Consider the following 17,307-nt stretch of genomic DNA (forward strand, 5'->3'; position numbering starts at 1 on the left):
AAATATTGAAGACTTGTGTTAAAACTACCAGTATTTTGTCTGAAAAATATGAATAGCGTAAATAATATTATGCATTTTCCTCTTAACCTTGCATGCTCACGATCAGGTCTCTGGTTATTCAAGTAGAATTCTTGGATTGCTTCACTTAGACAGGTTGTGCTGTAGAAACACTATCGCTTAAGTGTCAAGCAAAGAGGACTCAGATCACTCTTGAGTCCTGGCTTTGTCACCTATCTCATGCGGGGAAGTTACTTAACCTCCTTGTCCTTCAGCTTTCTTCTCTGTTAAATGGAGAAGATAATACCTACTTGTCAGGATTATAAAGCAGATTAAATTGGCTAATGCATGCAGAGAGCCTAAATGCCTGAGACATATCAGACCATCAGTAAACGGTACATCTTGTTGTTTTCGACCCTTTGCTTTGGTTCTGACCTTCCATTTTAAATTACATTTACTGGCTTTTTCACTTCTGGACTGTTTGTTCATTTTCATTTGCTTTTTGATTCAAGTTGTGTGGCCCATGATGACCAATAAAAAGTGGTACAGTCAGGATTGGAAGCCAGCTTGTCCAACTCCAGAGCCCAACTCATAAATCCCTGCCCCATACTGCCTCATTCAATTCCAGTCAGCCCTGGGCTGTCCAGTCATCTGTTGTAATCCAGCCCACTTCCTTTTTGTAGCAAAAGGTAATGGCTCTGGGGAGGGGGAAATGAGGAGCTGTTGTTTGGTATTGAGTTTCAGTATTGTAAGATGAAAGAGTTTTAGAGATCAACACTAAATATAGTTAACATAGTTAACATCCCTGAACTATGCATTTAAACATGTGGTTGGAAGGGCAAACTTGATGTGTGTGCATGTGTGGTTCCTTCTTTTGAGTTCCCATGAAACTTCTGTACCTTTATCAGTTAAGAACAGTAGAAGATTGTCCGAGCTGTTTCTCTTGTGACATGCTTTTCCTTGCTTCCATAAGTGACCCTGCTTGTGAAGTGCGTGTCTTCTCTTTTTTTCTATGCAGGTGGTTATGGAATAAAAGAGTTTCTGTTGTTGAATCTGGTGACTTAATACTGGGAAGTTTTAATTTAGAGATTATGAGAACAAAGGTGTATTATGGTTACATAAGGTGTATTTAATAGGGTTCACTTTCACTATTCTGCGTCTGCATATCCCTGTGGGTTTCTTAACATGAGCCTCAAGGATATCAGGGAGAAAGAAGGATGTCCTGCAATTTTCATTGCTCCCATGAACCTAGGATAAGAGCTGATGTCAGAAAGTTGTATTCCTGGGACATGGGTTTTATTTGGTTCCTTCATTCTGCTCTGTGTTGTGTATAATATTCTGGCAGTATAACTGCAGATTTATAGACCAACATAGATTCTTTTTTAACCATAATTAATGTCTCCAGAAACTCAGATATTTCATTGTTATTTACCTTTGATTTTTCAAAAAGTTTTAGTTGGAAAGCCCATTTAAAAACAATATAAAATAGAGTTAAGCAGAAAACCAGAATATAGACCATTAATGGAACTACAACTTGGGGTAGATTAACTGTCATAGTTGATACTGATCTGAATTTACTGGCAATAAGAATAAAACAAAATGAATTTCGGGTTCTATGATTTATTATGTGTGGCAGAAGACTGTCTAAAGAATGTCTAAAACATCAGTTTTTGTTAGCGTTGACCTTGAAGATCCCCCCCCCATGAATTCTTGTTTGGAAGATAATTAATGATTAATAGACATTATCATTGGGGTTTTATAATAAACAAAAACACTCATTAGTGTATAGACTTTGTTAATAGCTGAAGCCTAAACCCTGAATCAGTGCAGATATTTTCAGACTGAATAATATTACTGAATTAGTTTGCTTATCTTTTATTCAGCAACCTGCATTGTGTTTACTATTTGCCGTATACTGTGCTAGACACTGGGGGTTAATGGAAGACATTGTCCTTGAAGTACTTCGTCCAGTGGGGAATGTAGGTGGGCAAACAGGTTTACTGTGCAAGTTGCTATAATGGAGACAAGTATATCATGCCATTGGGGCCCAAGAGAGTATGTTGTCTTGGAATATTTGGGGGAGGGTTCTTATGATACATGATATTTGAGCTGGTTCTTAAAAGTTTGCCTGGTTGAAAGGAAGGAAAGAGACAAGAATGCTCTTGGATGCTCTAATTTATTTCAGCTAGGAACCTGTACACTCTAGAAATAAATCACTAACATCCACTAAACTTTTCAACTCAAATATCCTATGTGTTCAGTGGATGTTTGGCACGCACTTGAGTGCAGCAACTTCATGATTAAATCCTCTCCTATTTCTGTAGTGCAAATATTCTGGCCCGTAGTGGAAGCCCAGTCAATACTGGATGGATTGATGGAACCAGGGAAGGAGAGGAGAGCCTCGTGTCACAGATACCACAGTCTGGATGAGGTAGAGCCATCACTGTGCGAGGAACACTTGGAGGTTGACTTACATTTCAGGCTGATAGAAGAGCAATCCATTTTCATAGGCAGCAAAGGGACCTGGAGACAGAGCCAGTGTTTTCCTCAGAAAATAGCCTGGACTCTTATGAATTACCTGCACAGACCTTTAGCTAGGACTCCAGAGTCCTGCCCTGTACAATACAAAAGGAATGAGTTCATTCTAAAAAAGTTTTAAGGGCAGTTATTACGAGTTAATCACAACGTCCCTGGACTCTAGCCAGCCTCTGTAGAGTGTCTGCTTTTAAATAGAGCTCCTGCTTCTTGGTCCCTGTAGAATTATTAAGACGTGCAATGTATGCCTGAGCAGCTCCGAGGCTTGACCCGTGGAAGGGGTTATTTCAGGTGCACGGCCAACGACTACCAAGTGCGGTATTAGTGTTGACGTGTGGACGCTGAACGTCTTCTCCAGACAACAGCTAGTCAGCGAGCTCAAGAACACTTCGTAGGGCTCTTCTCATTCAGAAAGATGCAGACCTTTTTCTCGACCTTCAGAATCATGTTGTCTACTTGCCTGCTTCAGTGTTCCTCAGGATGTCTCCGCGCTATCTCCAACCTAAAACGGGTCACTTGGAAACCTTATCGTTCACCACCTCCTCCAGATCTGTGCTGCCTTTTACCATGTGCTCCCTTCGTTAAGTGGATAACCATTTGTCTAGTGACTCAGAGTAGAAGCATAGTATTCCTTTGTGATGTCTGCCCTCAGCCCGTAAGTCTAACCAGAAACTTGCTGTTCATATTTTTAACATCTATCCACCTTGATTCATTTGCTGTGCCGTTGGCCTTGTCCAAGCCACCATCATTCATTTGAGCCATTGGCCTCACTGCTTCCACTCTGGCTGTTTCTAATCAGATCTCCTCGTATACCCAGGGTAGTCTTTGTGAAACGTGACTTGATTTTGTCATCTCATGCTGACAAAGTCTTCAACGGCTTGCTGTTGCGCTGTGAGGAAAATAAAAGGTATTTACCCTGGCCTACGTGGCCGGGCATGATACAGCCTTATCCTTCCCTTATTCTCTCTCTTTTACTTTCTCTTCACCCATGATGACTGTCTTTCGGGTTTTTGATTTGCCAAACTATTTCCCGACTTAGCATCTTTTCACTCTTTCCTGTCCTCAGTACGCTGTTGTCCACTCTTGACCCGGCTCAGTCCTTCTCATTTTTAGTGCTCTTCTTAATTGTTAATTTTCCTAAAGGATCTCTCTAGATTGTCCATTCAAAAGTTGCCCTCTGATAATCTCTATCAAGAGTTAGGAGAGTTGAAGATGAGTTCATTTCATTTGTATCTGTCCCACCAGGATATGATGCTGGGTCAGGACCATATCTCTTTGGTTCCCCTCTGTGAGCTTGTGCAAAGGGTGGTGCTTCACAAACACCTGTTGAATGAAAGACTGCTTCTTAAAACTAAAAGTCGATCTAGATGGAAAGGCAATAACAGGGCCTACATCTGTAGCAGTGTTTGCAAACTGATTCCACACGGGTGTCTAGTAGATACTCACAGAAAGTCAGTTACTGCCATTTTGCCTTGCAGAAAAAAAAAATTGGCTTTTTTTTTTTTTTTTTTTTTTTTTAGTGTTTGTTTTGGGGAGCCTCACAGACTATTCAGATCGTGTTCTGCTCCTGCAAAGCTGTCCAACTTTGAGCCAGCTAACCAAGTTCTTCCAGGTCCCCTTTCCCATATAGAAGTTGAGGAAAATTACATCTCATGAGCTTGTTACAAAGATTTACGTGAGCTTATGTGAAGTGCTTCATACGGTGCTTGACACCTTGGAAGAGTTCAGGCATTCTTTTTTCTTATTCCCTTTATATCTCAAGAGATTAATAAGGACTCAGAAAAACTCATTTAACTTACCTCATAATCTTACTGTTTTTATTTAATGCATAATCACACCCAAGAGCATTAACATGGAGGTCAAAATCAGTTTAGGAGGAAATAATCCATCTCTAGGGTACAAATAAGCAATGATGGACTGGTTATTTAACGGTCAATAACATTGGTTTCCCTCAGAAAGTTAGACATGGAACTCTCCTTTGCCTTATCCCAGGGGTGGTGGTTTAACATTATAAAATTGTAATTACAAATAAATGCAAGTAGTTATTTTTCTTTCTAGTTCAAGTAGATATACTATGGAGATAAGTGGTATGAAAACATTTCCCCCATTTTAGATATTTCTAGGGAGACGCCTTGGCAATATCATTGAAAACTCTGGAATCTAATGCTCTTCTGCTTATATTATCAGCGTTGGGGGCAATTAAAAATTTTAATATTCTGAAGGCAGGTTGTTAGATTCAAATGAATTGGATTCAAATTAATAGGTGGTCTGTGACTAGCACCTCCTTAGGCATACCACTGTGGATGCTAAATTGAGTTTAAAGGAAAATGCTTGAGTTGTATCTATCAAAATTATCAAAGGTTTTAATTCTCTGCCATTAAATTAGAATAACTCACCCATCCTTGCCTCTATTAAATTTATTTCCCTGGATGATATGAGACAGTAACTGTGGCAAGTTGAATTGTTTCTCTATAGGCTGTATCTTTCGAAGAGCTTGGGGCTCTAGCATTAAAAGTTGAAGACCTTTGAATTTGTCTACCCATATATTGACTCAGGCAAGGTTCTGTATTGTTTATTTACAGATAGCTATGATTTAGAGCATTAATACGAGGGGATACATAGGGCAGTTAATAGACGTTGACTCCTTAGCTCAGTTTAGAGCATGGAAACTTTAGGGAGGCCAAGGGAACAGATATGAATTTCTTCTGGGGCTCTCTCACTCTGCCATGTTCTGTGGCCAAAGATCTCACCTCAGACCCAAGCCAAGTGTCTTGAAAAAGTGTATATAATTGGTCATTTGGGACATTGGACTAAAAACTTGCGAATGTACCTGGGCGCAAATCCATGACCAGTACTATGGAAGGTGTGCCATATTGACAGGGAGGTTTATAAGAGTTCTGACGTCTAGACACCTCTTTGAGCTCATGGTCCATTTCTCACTGCAAACCCACCGTCATAATTATACAGTATGGCTAAATGGAGGATTATGGTTGCTAATGTTAACATATTTCCCAAAGGAGTGCTTTTCATCTCACAAAGATGACAAAAACCACTTGCACTTTTTTTTAAATTTTTAAATTAGAAAAAAATTTTTAAGGTGCTCTTTTACTTAAAATTATTTATCAGATTAAACATTGATGTTGTCTATCAAAGGTCATTGAGTTTTCTTTTGGTGTCTTGTGTTCTGTGTCTGGTGGGGCTATAGTGCTTTAAAGAGAAGTGGGGGTTTATATGCTCTCGACTACTGAGTAGCATGGGAGCTTGCTCTTAAATGAAGAAATGGTGCATTACGTTTGCAAGTCTGATAATTCAAAGCAGGCCACCTCAGATGTCCCAGCCTAAGACTTGAGAGCTTCTCTAGTGCCATTAAACTGATTTGATGTTTAAATGACTTCCATAGGGCGTTTTGGTTTTTTTGACACTAGGAATTGCAAAGAAGTCACAAGAGAACCACTGTACTAGTCTTTGGTCTGCCTGTGAGTTAGCTACCCATTAGCAGCCTGTTGTGGAATGTGACATATCTCTTTCCTTTTCTTTTTACAGAATGCTATGAACCTACCCCCTGACAAAGCCAGGTTACTGCGGCAGTATGATAATGAGAAAAAGTGGGAACTGATTTGTGATCAGGTAAGACACGGTGATACTTTTATCAAGAAATAATGAAAGAAGAGAATCAGATTTCCTCCCTGAATATAATAGACTTTTTCCAGGATACCTATGCATGGATTTCTGTTTTGTGACTCTTTGCCTTCCTATTTCTTAGGACCAAAGGTAAAGCTAGAAAGTGACTTCTTTTATTTGTGCATTATTTTAATTCCTTTATTTTCAAGCATTTAGTTATTAGATTTTCTGGGAAATTTGGCAGGCGGGCAAACCAAATTCAGATCTGTTTTTTTGTTTTGTTTTGTTTTGTTTTTTTGAGAGAGAGAGTGAGTTTGGGGTAGGTGGGGGCGGAGGGAGAGGGAGAGAAAGAATCCTAAGCAGGTTCCATGCCCAGCATGGAGGCTGACATGGGGCTCGATCCCATGACCCTGCGATCATGACCTGAGCTATAATCAAGAGTTGGAAGCTTAGCCGACGGAGCCACCGAGGGGCCCTTGTTGTTCTATTTCATATAGCAGTTTATGCTGCTTTGAATAATGCAGGTCGTCTAGTTTAATTGGCTTTCCTATTCATGTGTGTTGTTGTATATTCATGCAAGAAGGTGAATTGTTTATAAAGAAGCATCACTTGGGCTGATAGATTATTTCAGATTTTAGCAATTCTTCTGGTGTTTTCATTTTCTCATTAACTCCTAACAAACTCGGAGTCTTCAGAGAGATATAAAATAAAAAGTGAAAGTCTGCATTTTGTTTCTGTCTGCTCTTCCAATTCTCCACCTTAGAGGTCCACTGGTAAGACTTTGAAGTATTTCCTTTCAGCTTTTAAAATGTTTTTATCTTAAAAAATGTTTTTGTCTTAAAAACCCCAAATATATGGATGTACACACCCTCCGTTCTGCGTCTTGGTACATTCATCATTTCTACCCTGTTCTTTTAAATGGAATGTGGTATCCCATTGTATTGATAGTAATTTTTTTGGCACATTGTTGCAGGTTGGTGTGGACTAGGGTCAGTCTTAGATACCAGGCTCTGTATGTTAGCTTTTTATGTTGGGCAATGAGCTTCAGGGTGCTTTTTCCCCCCACCTCCCACCACCCTAAACATTTCTGGGGAGTGCTATAATTCCCCCTAACACAGCTCCCTTGGGTTTCTCCTGTGGAGACAACACGTATCAGAGAAGCAGTGGGGTTTTTTATTGCTCATAGGTAGAACTATTACCCTAAGAAAACATGCCCGCGGTTGACACAGAGATTGTAAAGCGTTCGTTGCGTGTGGTTTCTCCTTAGCTCCTGAACTCAAACAGTAATGAAATGATGGTGAAAACCCTCCCCTCTTTCTCATGCTGTATTTGAGTATCAAAAGTAGATAGAAACTGAAGAGGAAGTTTATTGCTTATGTGACCTTGATGCTAAAGTGTAAAGATTTTGCTGACACTTACACTCTCCTGCCTTGAGAGTTAATTTTTTGTGAGTATTGTCTAAACCTATTATTGTGAGGAAAAATGATTTTACAATGATGATGAACAAAGATGATAGGGATAATTAATATAAAGGAAAGGTAATCGCACAAATGTGGGAGGGTCCAACGGGGGTGAAAATTCTAGTTGACAGGTTATGACAGTAGCACAGGCAGAGGAAAGCAGCTTCCATGGCTGTTTTGTTAGCCCTGTGAGGAAGAGCTGACCCTCCTCCCTCAGACCTGTGGGATTCACTGGCCATCAGGTTGCTCTGCTCCTTTCTAGCTTTATTAAGTTATTAATTTTTAAAAAAAATTTCTATTTTTTTAAAAGATTTTATTTATTTGAGAGCGAGTGAGCGAGAGAGAGCATGAGCAGGGTGAGGGGTAGAGGGGGAAGGAGATTCCCCACTGAGCAGGGAGCCCGATGGTGGACCCTGGAATCATGACCCGAGCTGAAGGCAGATGCTTAACCTACTGAGCCACCCTGTTGCCCCGAGTTGTGAAATGTTGCCTCTCCAGTAGCCAGAAAGGGCAGATTGCTGCTGATGGAAGATTTCTAACAGCTGTACTCTTCCCTCAGATCAACAGGGCTTTATAGGGTTGATGGTGGGTAGAGGGGATCTTGGGGCTGGGAGAGGAGCAAATCAGCTAATGATGTTTCTCATTTTTAGATCCCGAGTTCAGCTTATTATTGCCCTTGAATGTTAATGTGGCACGACATGGAGAATTTAGCTACTTTATCTGTTCCTTTCTGACACGCACTTCAACTCATGTCCAAAGCTCCGGGCCGGAGCACCATCAGTTCGGAGGTGTCCTGGGAGACTTGTTAATAAGAGTGACACATGATTATTATTGCCAGTGGCCAGCACTTACTAAGTAGATTTTCTTAATAAGAGCTTCGTGTTGAATTTTCAAAGCAGTCCTTTGTGTTCATATCCCCATTTGACAGATGAAGAAAATCACTGCTGAAGGTGTCAGAGCCGTTCAGTGGTCAAGTGGCCTCCATAGTCTAATGATGGAAAACATGCACATGCTGGGGGCTGTACGCATGCACTGCTCTCTGCTCTCTTCCTCACAAAGTACTCAAGTGGGAATGAGCTTCCAGAAATAAATGAAAAATACAGGTTGTCTCTGTTTCTCTGATCTGATAGGCTTTCCAGAAAGGGAGAGGAAGGCAGGGAGCTGTAATTAGGCACAGAGCCTCGCCTGCCCACATTATCACTATGGTGAGCTGCCATGTTTAATGAGCCACTAGTCAGTTTGGGAATTGTAGCCAGCAGAAAACTGGACTTTTGTCACATATGAGAAACTCATTGGTGTGTCACACACATAAATACCATTTCTCATCTGTGTGTATTTGTGAGGGGAAGGGTAAAAACTGTGAGCTGAAAGCATTCATAGTGTACTATTCATATGGTAAGTATAACGTATTGGTGCTTATTGATGGAATGTTTATCTGGTTATCTACATGGGCCATGCCATAGATTTGGTACCTAATTTATATGTATTTATGGTACCTGACCCAGTAGCTTCTCAAAATATATTTGCTTTTAAAATTCCAATTATATGAAATATCCCAAATAGAAAAATCCATAAAGAAAGTAGATTAGTGGTTGCTGTGAACTGGGAGGGGAAGGGGAGTGACTGCTAATGAGTGTGCACGGTTTTTTGTTTTTGTTTTTGTTTTGTTTTGGTGTGATGGAAATTACACCAAATAACTTAGTGGTGGGAATTAAAGAGTTGGGATAGTTACATAGCCTCGTGAATAAAATAAAATTGTATACCTCTTTAAGAGTGTGAATTTTATGGTATAGGAATTATATCTTAAAAATTGCTTTTGTCGGGGCGCCTGGGTGGCACAGCGGTTAAGCGATTGCCTTCGGCTCAGGGCGTGATCCCGGCGTTATGGGATCGAGCCCCACATCAGGCTCCTCTGCTGTGAGCCTGCTTCTTCCTCTCCCACTCCCCCTGCTTGTGTTCCCTCTCTCGCTGGCTGTCTCTATCTCTGTCAAATAAATAAATAAAATCTTTAAAAAAAAATTGCTTTTGTAACAACCAGAGATAGGTTAAAAAGGAGGAGAATTAAAGAGAGATAACAATGTCTGTGTGGATCTTTTTGAATTCCAATATGAACAAACTAACTATAAAAAGACTTTTTTTTAGAAAATTGGAGAAATCTCTCCAAAGAAATTAGCAGATGATTCTAAGAAATTATTGACTTGGTTAGGTTTGATTTTAGCATTGTGGTTGTATAAGAACCTTTTTAAAAAAAATTATTACTTTTTTATGTTCAATTAGCCAACATATAGTACATCATTAGAATCTCTTTATTTTTAAAGAAACGTGTACTGACGTAGGGATAGAATATGACTGTGATGTGGCTGTAAAATACTTCATCAAAGGAAAACAAAAAAATGGGTAAAGGAAATGTGGAAAATCTTAATGATTGTTCAATTTTGCTGGTGGGATATGTTGGGGTCTATTATAGTATACTCTCAACTTTTGTGTATTTTTGAAAATAAAATTAAAAAATAAAGTATTTGCTACAAATCTTCCCTCCCCCCCTCAGCTGTAAAATGCAGTTAATACTAACATTTTAAAGGGCGCCTGGCTGGCTCAGTCGGTACTGCATGCACCTCATAATCAGGGTCCTGAGTTCAAGCCCCACGTTGGACGTGGAGCCTACTTAAAACAGAACATTTTAAAATTATTTTGAGGATTAGAGGCAATATATGCAAAAACTGGGGATGTACTGTATGGTGACTAATATAACAAAAATTATAAAAAAAAAAACACTGCTACAGAAAAAAAATACATGCACTAACATTTGGCGTACAGTAGGGGCTTCATAAATGGTGTGGCTGCTTCTGCTGCTCCTTAGGGGCCCAGATATTAAATAAACAAGGATACATTTATTTATTTGTTTGTTTGTTTGTTTGTTTAATATTATGTTCAGTAAGCCCATGGAATGGGAGAAGATATTTGCAAATGATATTACAGATAAAGGGCTGGTATCCAAGATCTGTAAAGAACTTATCAAACTCAACACCCAAAAAAACAATCTGGTCAAGAAATGGGCAGAAGACATGAACAGACACTTCTCCAAAGGAGACATACAAATGGCTACCAGTTATTAAATATTGGTACCATTTTATCATCAACTTGTTTTCAAAAGATTCAAGGAAATTTATTGAATCTATCATCGTATTTTACCTAAATATACTTGATGGTTTGAATGCATGTTGTATGATGCTGTCAGGAAAAGCCATAGCTATAGATTTCCTCCCTCTCCCTCCCTTTGTCCCTTTCTTCCTTTCTTTTTCTTTCTTAAGATTTTATTTATTTGAGAGAGAGCATGAGAGAGCACAAGTGGGGGAGAAGGGCAGAGGAAGAAGCAGACTCTTCACTGAGCAGGGAGCCTGATGCAGGGCTCAGTCCCAGGACCCTGAGTTCATGACCTGAGCCGAAGGCAGATGCTTAACCAATTGAGCCGCCCAGGTGGCCCAAGCCATAGCTATAGATTTTCAGTCCAGGAAAATACTAAGGCAAACCTTGTGTCTTATTTGTGAAGTCTTAAAGCAGTGTCTGTGGTGTGTTGTCATTGATATGTGACACATAAGACACTCCCTGGTCCCGATGCTTTGTGCCCAAACGCTATATGGAATCCAGATATTAATTTTATTTCTTTTTAAGCAAATAGTGCAGATACATTATTATCATAAGATACATAGTATATAGACAAAGGGCTCAAGGTGCACGAAGTGAAATGGGAATATTACAGAAATTTAATTCCAAAAGAAGTATGTGATCAAGGATATTGGAGGACTTCTGGAGAAATGATTTCAGGTTTCAGTTCCAGTGAAAAATTGTCATGTGGACAATATGAATCACAGAACTGATCATATTTCTCTTTTTTTTCCCTTTGCTGCTAGACTGCTCAGAGCCACGTTTGTGGTCTGCCCTTACAAGTCCACAGCACCTCCGGGACACGTGTTTTGTTTCCCGGCCTCATTCATGGCTTCATCTCACCTTTCCTGGCCACGTTTTCCCTCCACACTGATTTCCTCACTTAAAAAAAATCTTATAAGAAGTCCTAAACTTTCATCAGTTATCTTTTTGAACAAGAGGAACATACAATAATATGTTGGGATTACTGGTGAACAAAAATTTTATTTGTGCTGATGATTTAACAGATTTTTTGTATGCTGTGGGCATTGAGCACATTGGTGCATTGAACATGTTGTTTTTTCCTAAAGATGCAAAGATGAAGGGTCCAAATAAAATACTTCATCATGGTGTAGCCTAGGAAAGACAATTAAGTTGAATACGATTCATCAACCTCTTTATACTTTTATATGGTTAGTCTGTCACTTTGTTTTAGAAGTACTTAAATATGTCCCCCTGACTGGAGTGAGTTACTGGAGGGTATGGGTCTTGTCTCATTAGTTTGCGTAACTCCAATACCGAGCTTAGTGCCTGATACATAAGCAGTGCTTACTGAAAGTCTGTTGAGTGAAAGAAAGAAGAGCTAAGTGGTTTGTGTGGGAGAAAGTGGAGAAGGAAGAGGAGGCAGGAGAGAGAAGCAGCTCAGTGCAAAGGCCTGGGTGTGTAGAGGCTTGCTGTCTCTTTCTTTCTTTTTTAGACTTTTAAAATTTATTTTGGGGAGAGCAAAAGAAAGAGCACAAGTTTAAGGGGCAGGGGCAGAGGCAGAGGGAGAGAGAAACTCAAGCAGACTCTGCTGAGCGTGGAGCCCAGCCCAACGCAGGGCTTGATCTCACGACCCTGAGATCATGACCCCAGCCAAAACCAAGAGTCGGCCGTTCTACTGACTGTGCCACCCAAGTGCCCCATAGGTTTGCTTTCTTTATCCTTGCACCTTCCTCTGCATGTTGGTGTAATTTGCTTGTGATAAGTGAAACTGAACATCACTGCTCAATCCTGGGAGCTCCTTTAAAGTGGGAAGGGTGCCTCCTGTAGATTCAAAGGCGTCTATGTGGGCATTTCTGCAACGAAGCTCTGTCTCCACCTACCCATGATCAACTGAAAATCCAGTTCTTTGGCTAATTCTAGGGGTAGAATAAACATGATGTCCCTTAGTCCTTTCATAGGTGACTGCCTATACATAAAGTTGACCTGAGCTTCTAATGCGTCTCAGTGGTTAGAGTAACATAGGAGAACTGTCAACTCTGGTCCAGGTGGGGCTGTAGAAGCCAAAGGAGGAGAGGCTCCCTTGCCGGGTTTTGGGGACTGTGAAGTGCATTCCAGAGAACCTATTTATTGGAGTAAGTGGGCAGGGTTGCCATGAGGACTTCAATTTGAGGACTCTGGGGGGACACTGAGGCAGGGCTCTAATAGAATGAGGTGACTGTATGAGAATGAAAAGCTGGAAATTTGTTAGGTTGCTCTGACAACTGCAGATGAAAACCTAGCAGCTGAATAGCAATGAGGGGTTCTTTCAGTGGGATCTGCACCTGTGCAGAGAGAGAAAGTCCCTTGATCTCGCCCCTTCCTCAGTTGCCACTATTCCCCAAATGCAGACCCTGTGCTGCATTTTTTTGGCTTTGGGGTCCTGGCTGCTTTCCACAGGCTTGGGGTAAAGGCTGCATTTCAGGGACTTTCGAATCTCAGATGAACTTTCCGAGCACTGTGTCTGGAAGAGGTATTAGAAGGGTTGCATTTATTTCCAGCCACTCTTTTTCTTTTTCTCTCTCTTTTTAAAGGATTTTATTTATTTATTTGACAGAAAGCGAGTGAGAAAGCACAAGCAGGGGGAGCGGGAGGCAGAGGGAGAAGCAGGCTCCCTGCTGAGTAGGGAGCCAGATATGAGGCTTGATTCCAGGACCCCGAGATCATGACCTGATCATGCTTAACTGACTGAGCCACGTGGGCGCCCCTCTTTGTAGTTTTCTACTGGAAAAGTTAATATATATCTGTATTGGAACATATGAAGTAAAGTGAAAGATCTTATGCCTTTCCCACCTGTTCACTAATCAGCGATGACACTGAGGTTTAAGAGCATTAATGACAAGCCAGCTCCAAGGCCCCCCGGGCTAGTTAGTGAGACAAGAACACTGATTTCCAAACTTCAGTCGCAAGTCCTTTGAATCAGTTCCTGTTACGCCAGGGACCGGGAATCGGTTCGTGGAAGCGAAACTTGCACTTAGGTAAGTAGGTCTTTGCAAGGCTTCATCCTGTGACTTCGCAGGGGTTTTTCCTGGAGGAGGAGGACTTATTCCTAAGTGTACGTCTGCTCAGTGATTAAGTGGAAGTGGTTAGTCAGGAATTCAGGACATTTTAGGTGACTAATGCCGATGGGTGTAGATTGCATGCATGTGTCATCCAGTCCCGAAGTGTTAGTGGTGCCACACCTGAGCTTGGTTAGAAAGTTGCCCCGTGGCTTTGCCTGTGCTAATGGTGTGATGTGCGTTTTTTGGGGGGTGGTTTGGCATGGCTCGAACTTGCCCCCTAATGGCTGGTGATTTTGTTGCATTATAGCCTTAGGAAGAGATGGGGGTCTCCCCCTTCCTCACTTGAATGGAATGATAAGGGAGAAGGAGGTTAAAACCAACAAAAACAAAGGTGAGAGTGAAGAGGTGGCAGGAAATTATACCCACTTAGAGTCAGCTTCCTGTGTTAAGCACTTCGGGCAGGTTGGATTTCAGCCCTCAAGGCTTGGCAGGCAGCCTGATCAGGGAAGGGGAAGGCCCCTGCTGCCACTCCGCCCGGGCTGACTCAGGCCAGTGGTGTTGAGATACTCCACGCCTGGGAGAGTTACTTTTTTTGTCTTTTTTCAGCACCACTGACCCATGTCATTTGAATGTATTTAATCATTAAGAATACAATTAATTCTTAAACCCTTCGCTTGTATTTCCTAATACCATTTCATTCAGAAGATAAAAAAGTTACTTTACTGGAAAACTTGTATCTGTCGTTAAGCCAATTTGCTGCTGGAATAAAATATCCTAAAAAATTAAAGAGCAACATATTGCTGAGTTATTTTCTTTCTTTCATCCTTTGTTTTGTTTTGTTTTAAACATTCATGTTGTTGTAAGCCAGCTAGAGCTCTACTCTGCCAGGTAACCAAATATTACTAGATATTGATAAACTAATTCCTGCGGACCATCAGATTGTAGGTGTTAAGGGCTTGTCCTTGGAGTGAGGGGTAACAAATGAGTGGCAGCATTGGGCAGGAACAGGTGATAGCTGATTGGCACGTTGGTGCCAGCCATGGTAGTTACTTGAGCAAGCATATGGATCGCAGAGACAGTGGGGGGGAAGTAAGGGAAGGATAATGATGTAGCAGGAACCTTCACCTTGCTCTGCTGCCTCTGCGCGGGCTCCCAGACTCCAGACCTAATCTGCCCTCAGCCCCTATCCCCAAGTTCCAGGCTTTGATTCTACATATAGCCACACGAACTTTATTGTGGCTTTACCAGCTGTTGGGTTAGCAGACAGCCATTTCTCCACCCCCTTCCCCTTATTCAGTCCTCTGCCTGACTGATATTTTTACTATATTTAATATTGTTTGACCTTAAAATTGTTTGAATTTTTACCATATTTCCTTAACTGGTATGTTGAAATGCTATCTAATTTTAAATCAGTACTAGGTTTTTTGAGATCTGTGATAATTCTTTTAAAGTTCTCTTCCAAGCCCTTAGTTGTCTTTTATCATTTTGATACTTGGTCTTCCTCTTCTGTGTAATCTTTCTTTTGGCTCTGCATTAGTCGGATTTCGTGTTTGGTATTTTGTTTTGTAGTTTTATCTTGTTAGAAAATTCAGTGTGTGTCTTGTAAAAATGAGAATTCTCTTATAGCCAATAAAGTCATCACAATTAAAATGAATAATAGTTCCTTTGTACCTTCTATTGCCCAGGTCATATTTCCCAGTGTTCTATAATGTTCTTTACACCTGGTTTGTTCACATGAAAATCTAGTCCCAGTATAGATCACACATTGCATCTAGCTGTTAGGTTCTTTAATTCTCCGTGAATCTAGAACAGACTTTTATTCATGATGCTAATATAGTGAGGAAACTAGGCAGGCTGTCTTGCAGAGTGTGTTGTTTTCTGCATTTACCCTGTTGTTTCCTAGAGATGTCTGAACTCTTCTGAATTTTCTGTTAACCAGAAGTTAGGTGTAAAAGCATAAAGATTGATGTCGAGTATCTTTTTCTAGAATATCACAGGAGACCTGCGATGTCTGATGTCTCACTATTAGATAACATCGGTCAGTAGTATAATTGTGTTTTCGCCTTTAAGCTGAAAGGGATCTGTGGCACGTTCCTTTGGCACTGTTTGTCTCCTTACCTACCAGCCTTGTGCCTGGTGGGTTTAAAACCAACTGATAATCTTCTGCTGAATCAGTTTCTGGAGGAGCCGCACAAAGATGATTTTATAATTTCATTTCCCTTCTATGTTAAGCCAGCAACTGGATCTTTCAGCTGGGTCTCAGTTTACCCTGGAATATAATTATTCCTAGAATTCTTTCTCTCCCTTTGCTATTTTTGAGAGTACAGATTTAGTTTAAAGGATACTTTGAAAGTTGTGGCAAATGGGTTTTCCCTGGCTTTCTCTTAAGACTATCATTGTGCACGCATGGATTTTCATAGAGTCAGTGTATTTCAATTAATACAGTAATATTTTGAAGCTCACACTATCAGTGCTTTGATGTATGAGAACCCTTTCATGTTGGCTTCTGTGTTCTTTTGATGGGACTTTGTTAAGCCTTGAGAGCTTGTTTTATGGTACAAAACCCATCTCTTAGGCTTAACTTGTACCTTCCTCGCCCTGGACCGTAGAATAAGACGTTTCTTTGAGGAGCCCTGTTCTTTTTTAGTGTGTTGGGGGGGGGGTGGATATTAGAGGGGAGGATGTGAGAGCCAGAGGCCATCATAGCCACTGGGTGAATCTCCTTCTCAGTTTAAGTATCTGGACCTTGAAAATAATGTGTAAAAATTACGAGTTCATATTGATATTTCCAAGTCAATTTTTAATATTAATTTACTTAATTTCTTTGATTTTATAATCATCACTTTTACGTTGAATTGTTGGATTCCTAACATAAATGTAATTTATTTGTCTTTTCCTATAATATAAAAAAGGTTTCAAAACAACATACCAATATCATTACTAACTAAAACATTAGTAACGAAAATTACTGAGTGGATACTTTTTTTTTTTCTTTTGCAGTTTTGTGTCCCCCAAATGTATTCACTTGAAGATGTACTAAGTACTTGATACAAGTCACTTCTGTTATGAACTTCCAGTTTAAGCTAAAGTAACAATAAGATAACAAAAAGCTGCTGTGTTAGTTTTCTGTGGCTGCCGTAACAAATGACCACAAGCTTGGTGGCTTAGAGCAATAGAAAATACTCTGTTGCAGCTCTGGAAGCCAGAAGTCTGAAATGAGGATGTCAGCTGGATCATGTTCCCGCCCGAGGCTCTACGGGAGAGTCATTCCTTGCCTCTCCCAGCTCCCAGTGGCTCGTGGGCGGACCTTGGCATGTGGTTGCGTGACTCCAGTCTCTCTTTACGTGGCTTCTTCTTTTCTCCCCTTGTGTACTTCTTTTCTTCGGTGTCTTACAGGGACACTTGTTATTGGATTGAGGGCCCACCTGGATAAGCTAGGAGGATCTCATTCAAGGTCCTTAACTTATTACCTCTGCAAAGACCCTTTTTCCAAATACAGTCGCATTGGCTTGTTTGGGGCTAGAACA

General features: G+C 40.6%; 1 protein-coding gene across 8 annotated transcripts in view; it reads left to right on the forward strand.

Annotated features, from left to right (window-relative positions):
• Positions 1–17,307, forward strand: part of FMNL2 (formin like 2) — a 428,341-nt gene that overhangs the window by 295,219 nt on the left and 115,815 nt on the right. For all 8 annotated transcript variants that reach the window (XM_057317774.1, XM_026492780.4, XM_026492781.4 and 5 more), the window contains one exon: positions 6,076–6,159. In XM_057317774.1, coding sequence (XP_057173757.1) covers positions 6,076–6,159 — 84 coding nt within the window. The remainder of the gene's footprint in view (positions 1–6,075; positions 6,160–17,307) is intronic.

Source organism: Ursus arctos, unplaced genomic scaffold (assembly GCF_023065955.2).
Source record: "Ursus arctos isolate Adak ecotype North America unplaced genomic scaffold, UrsArc2.0 scaffold_1, whole genome shotgun sequence".
Taxonomy (NCBI): domain Eukaryota; kingdom Metazoa; phylum Chordata; class Mammalia; order Carnivora; family Ursidae; genus Ursus; species Ursus arctos.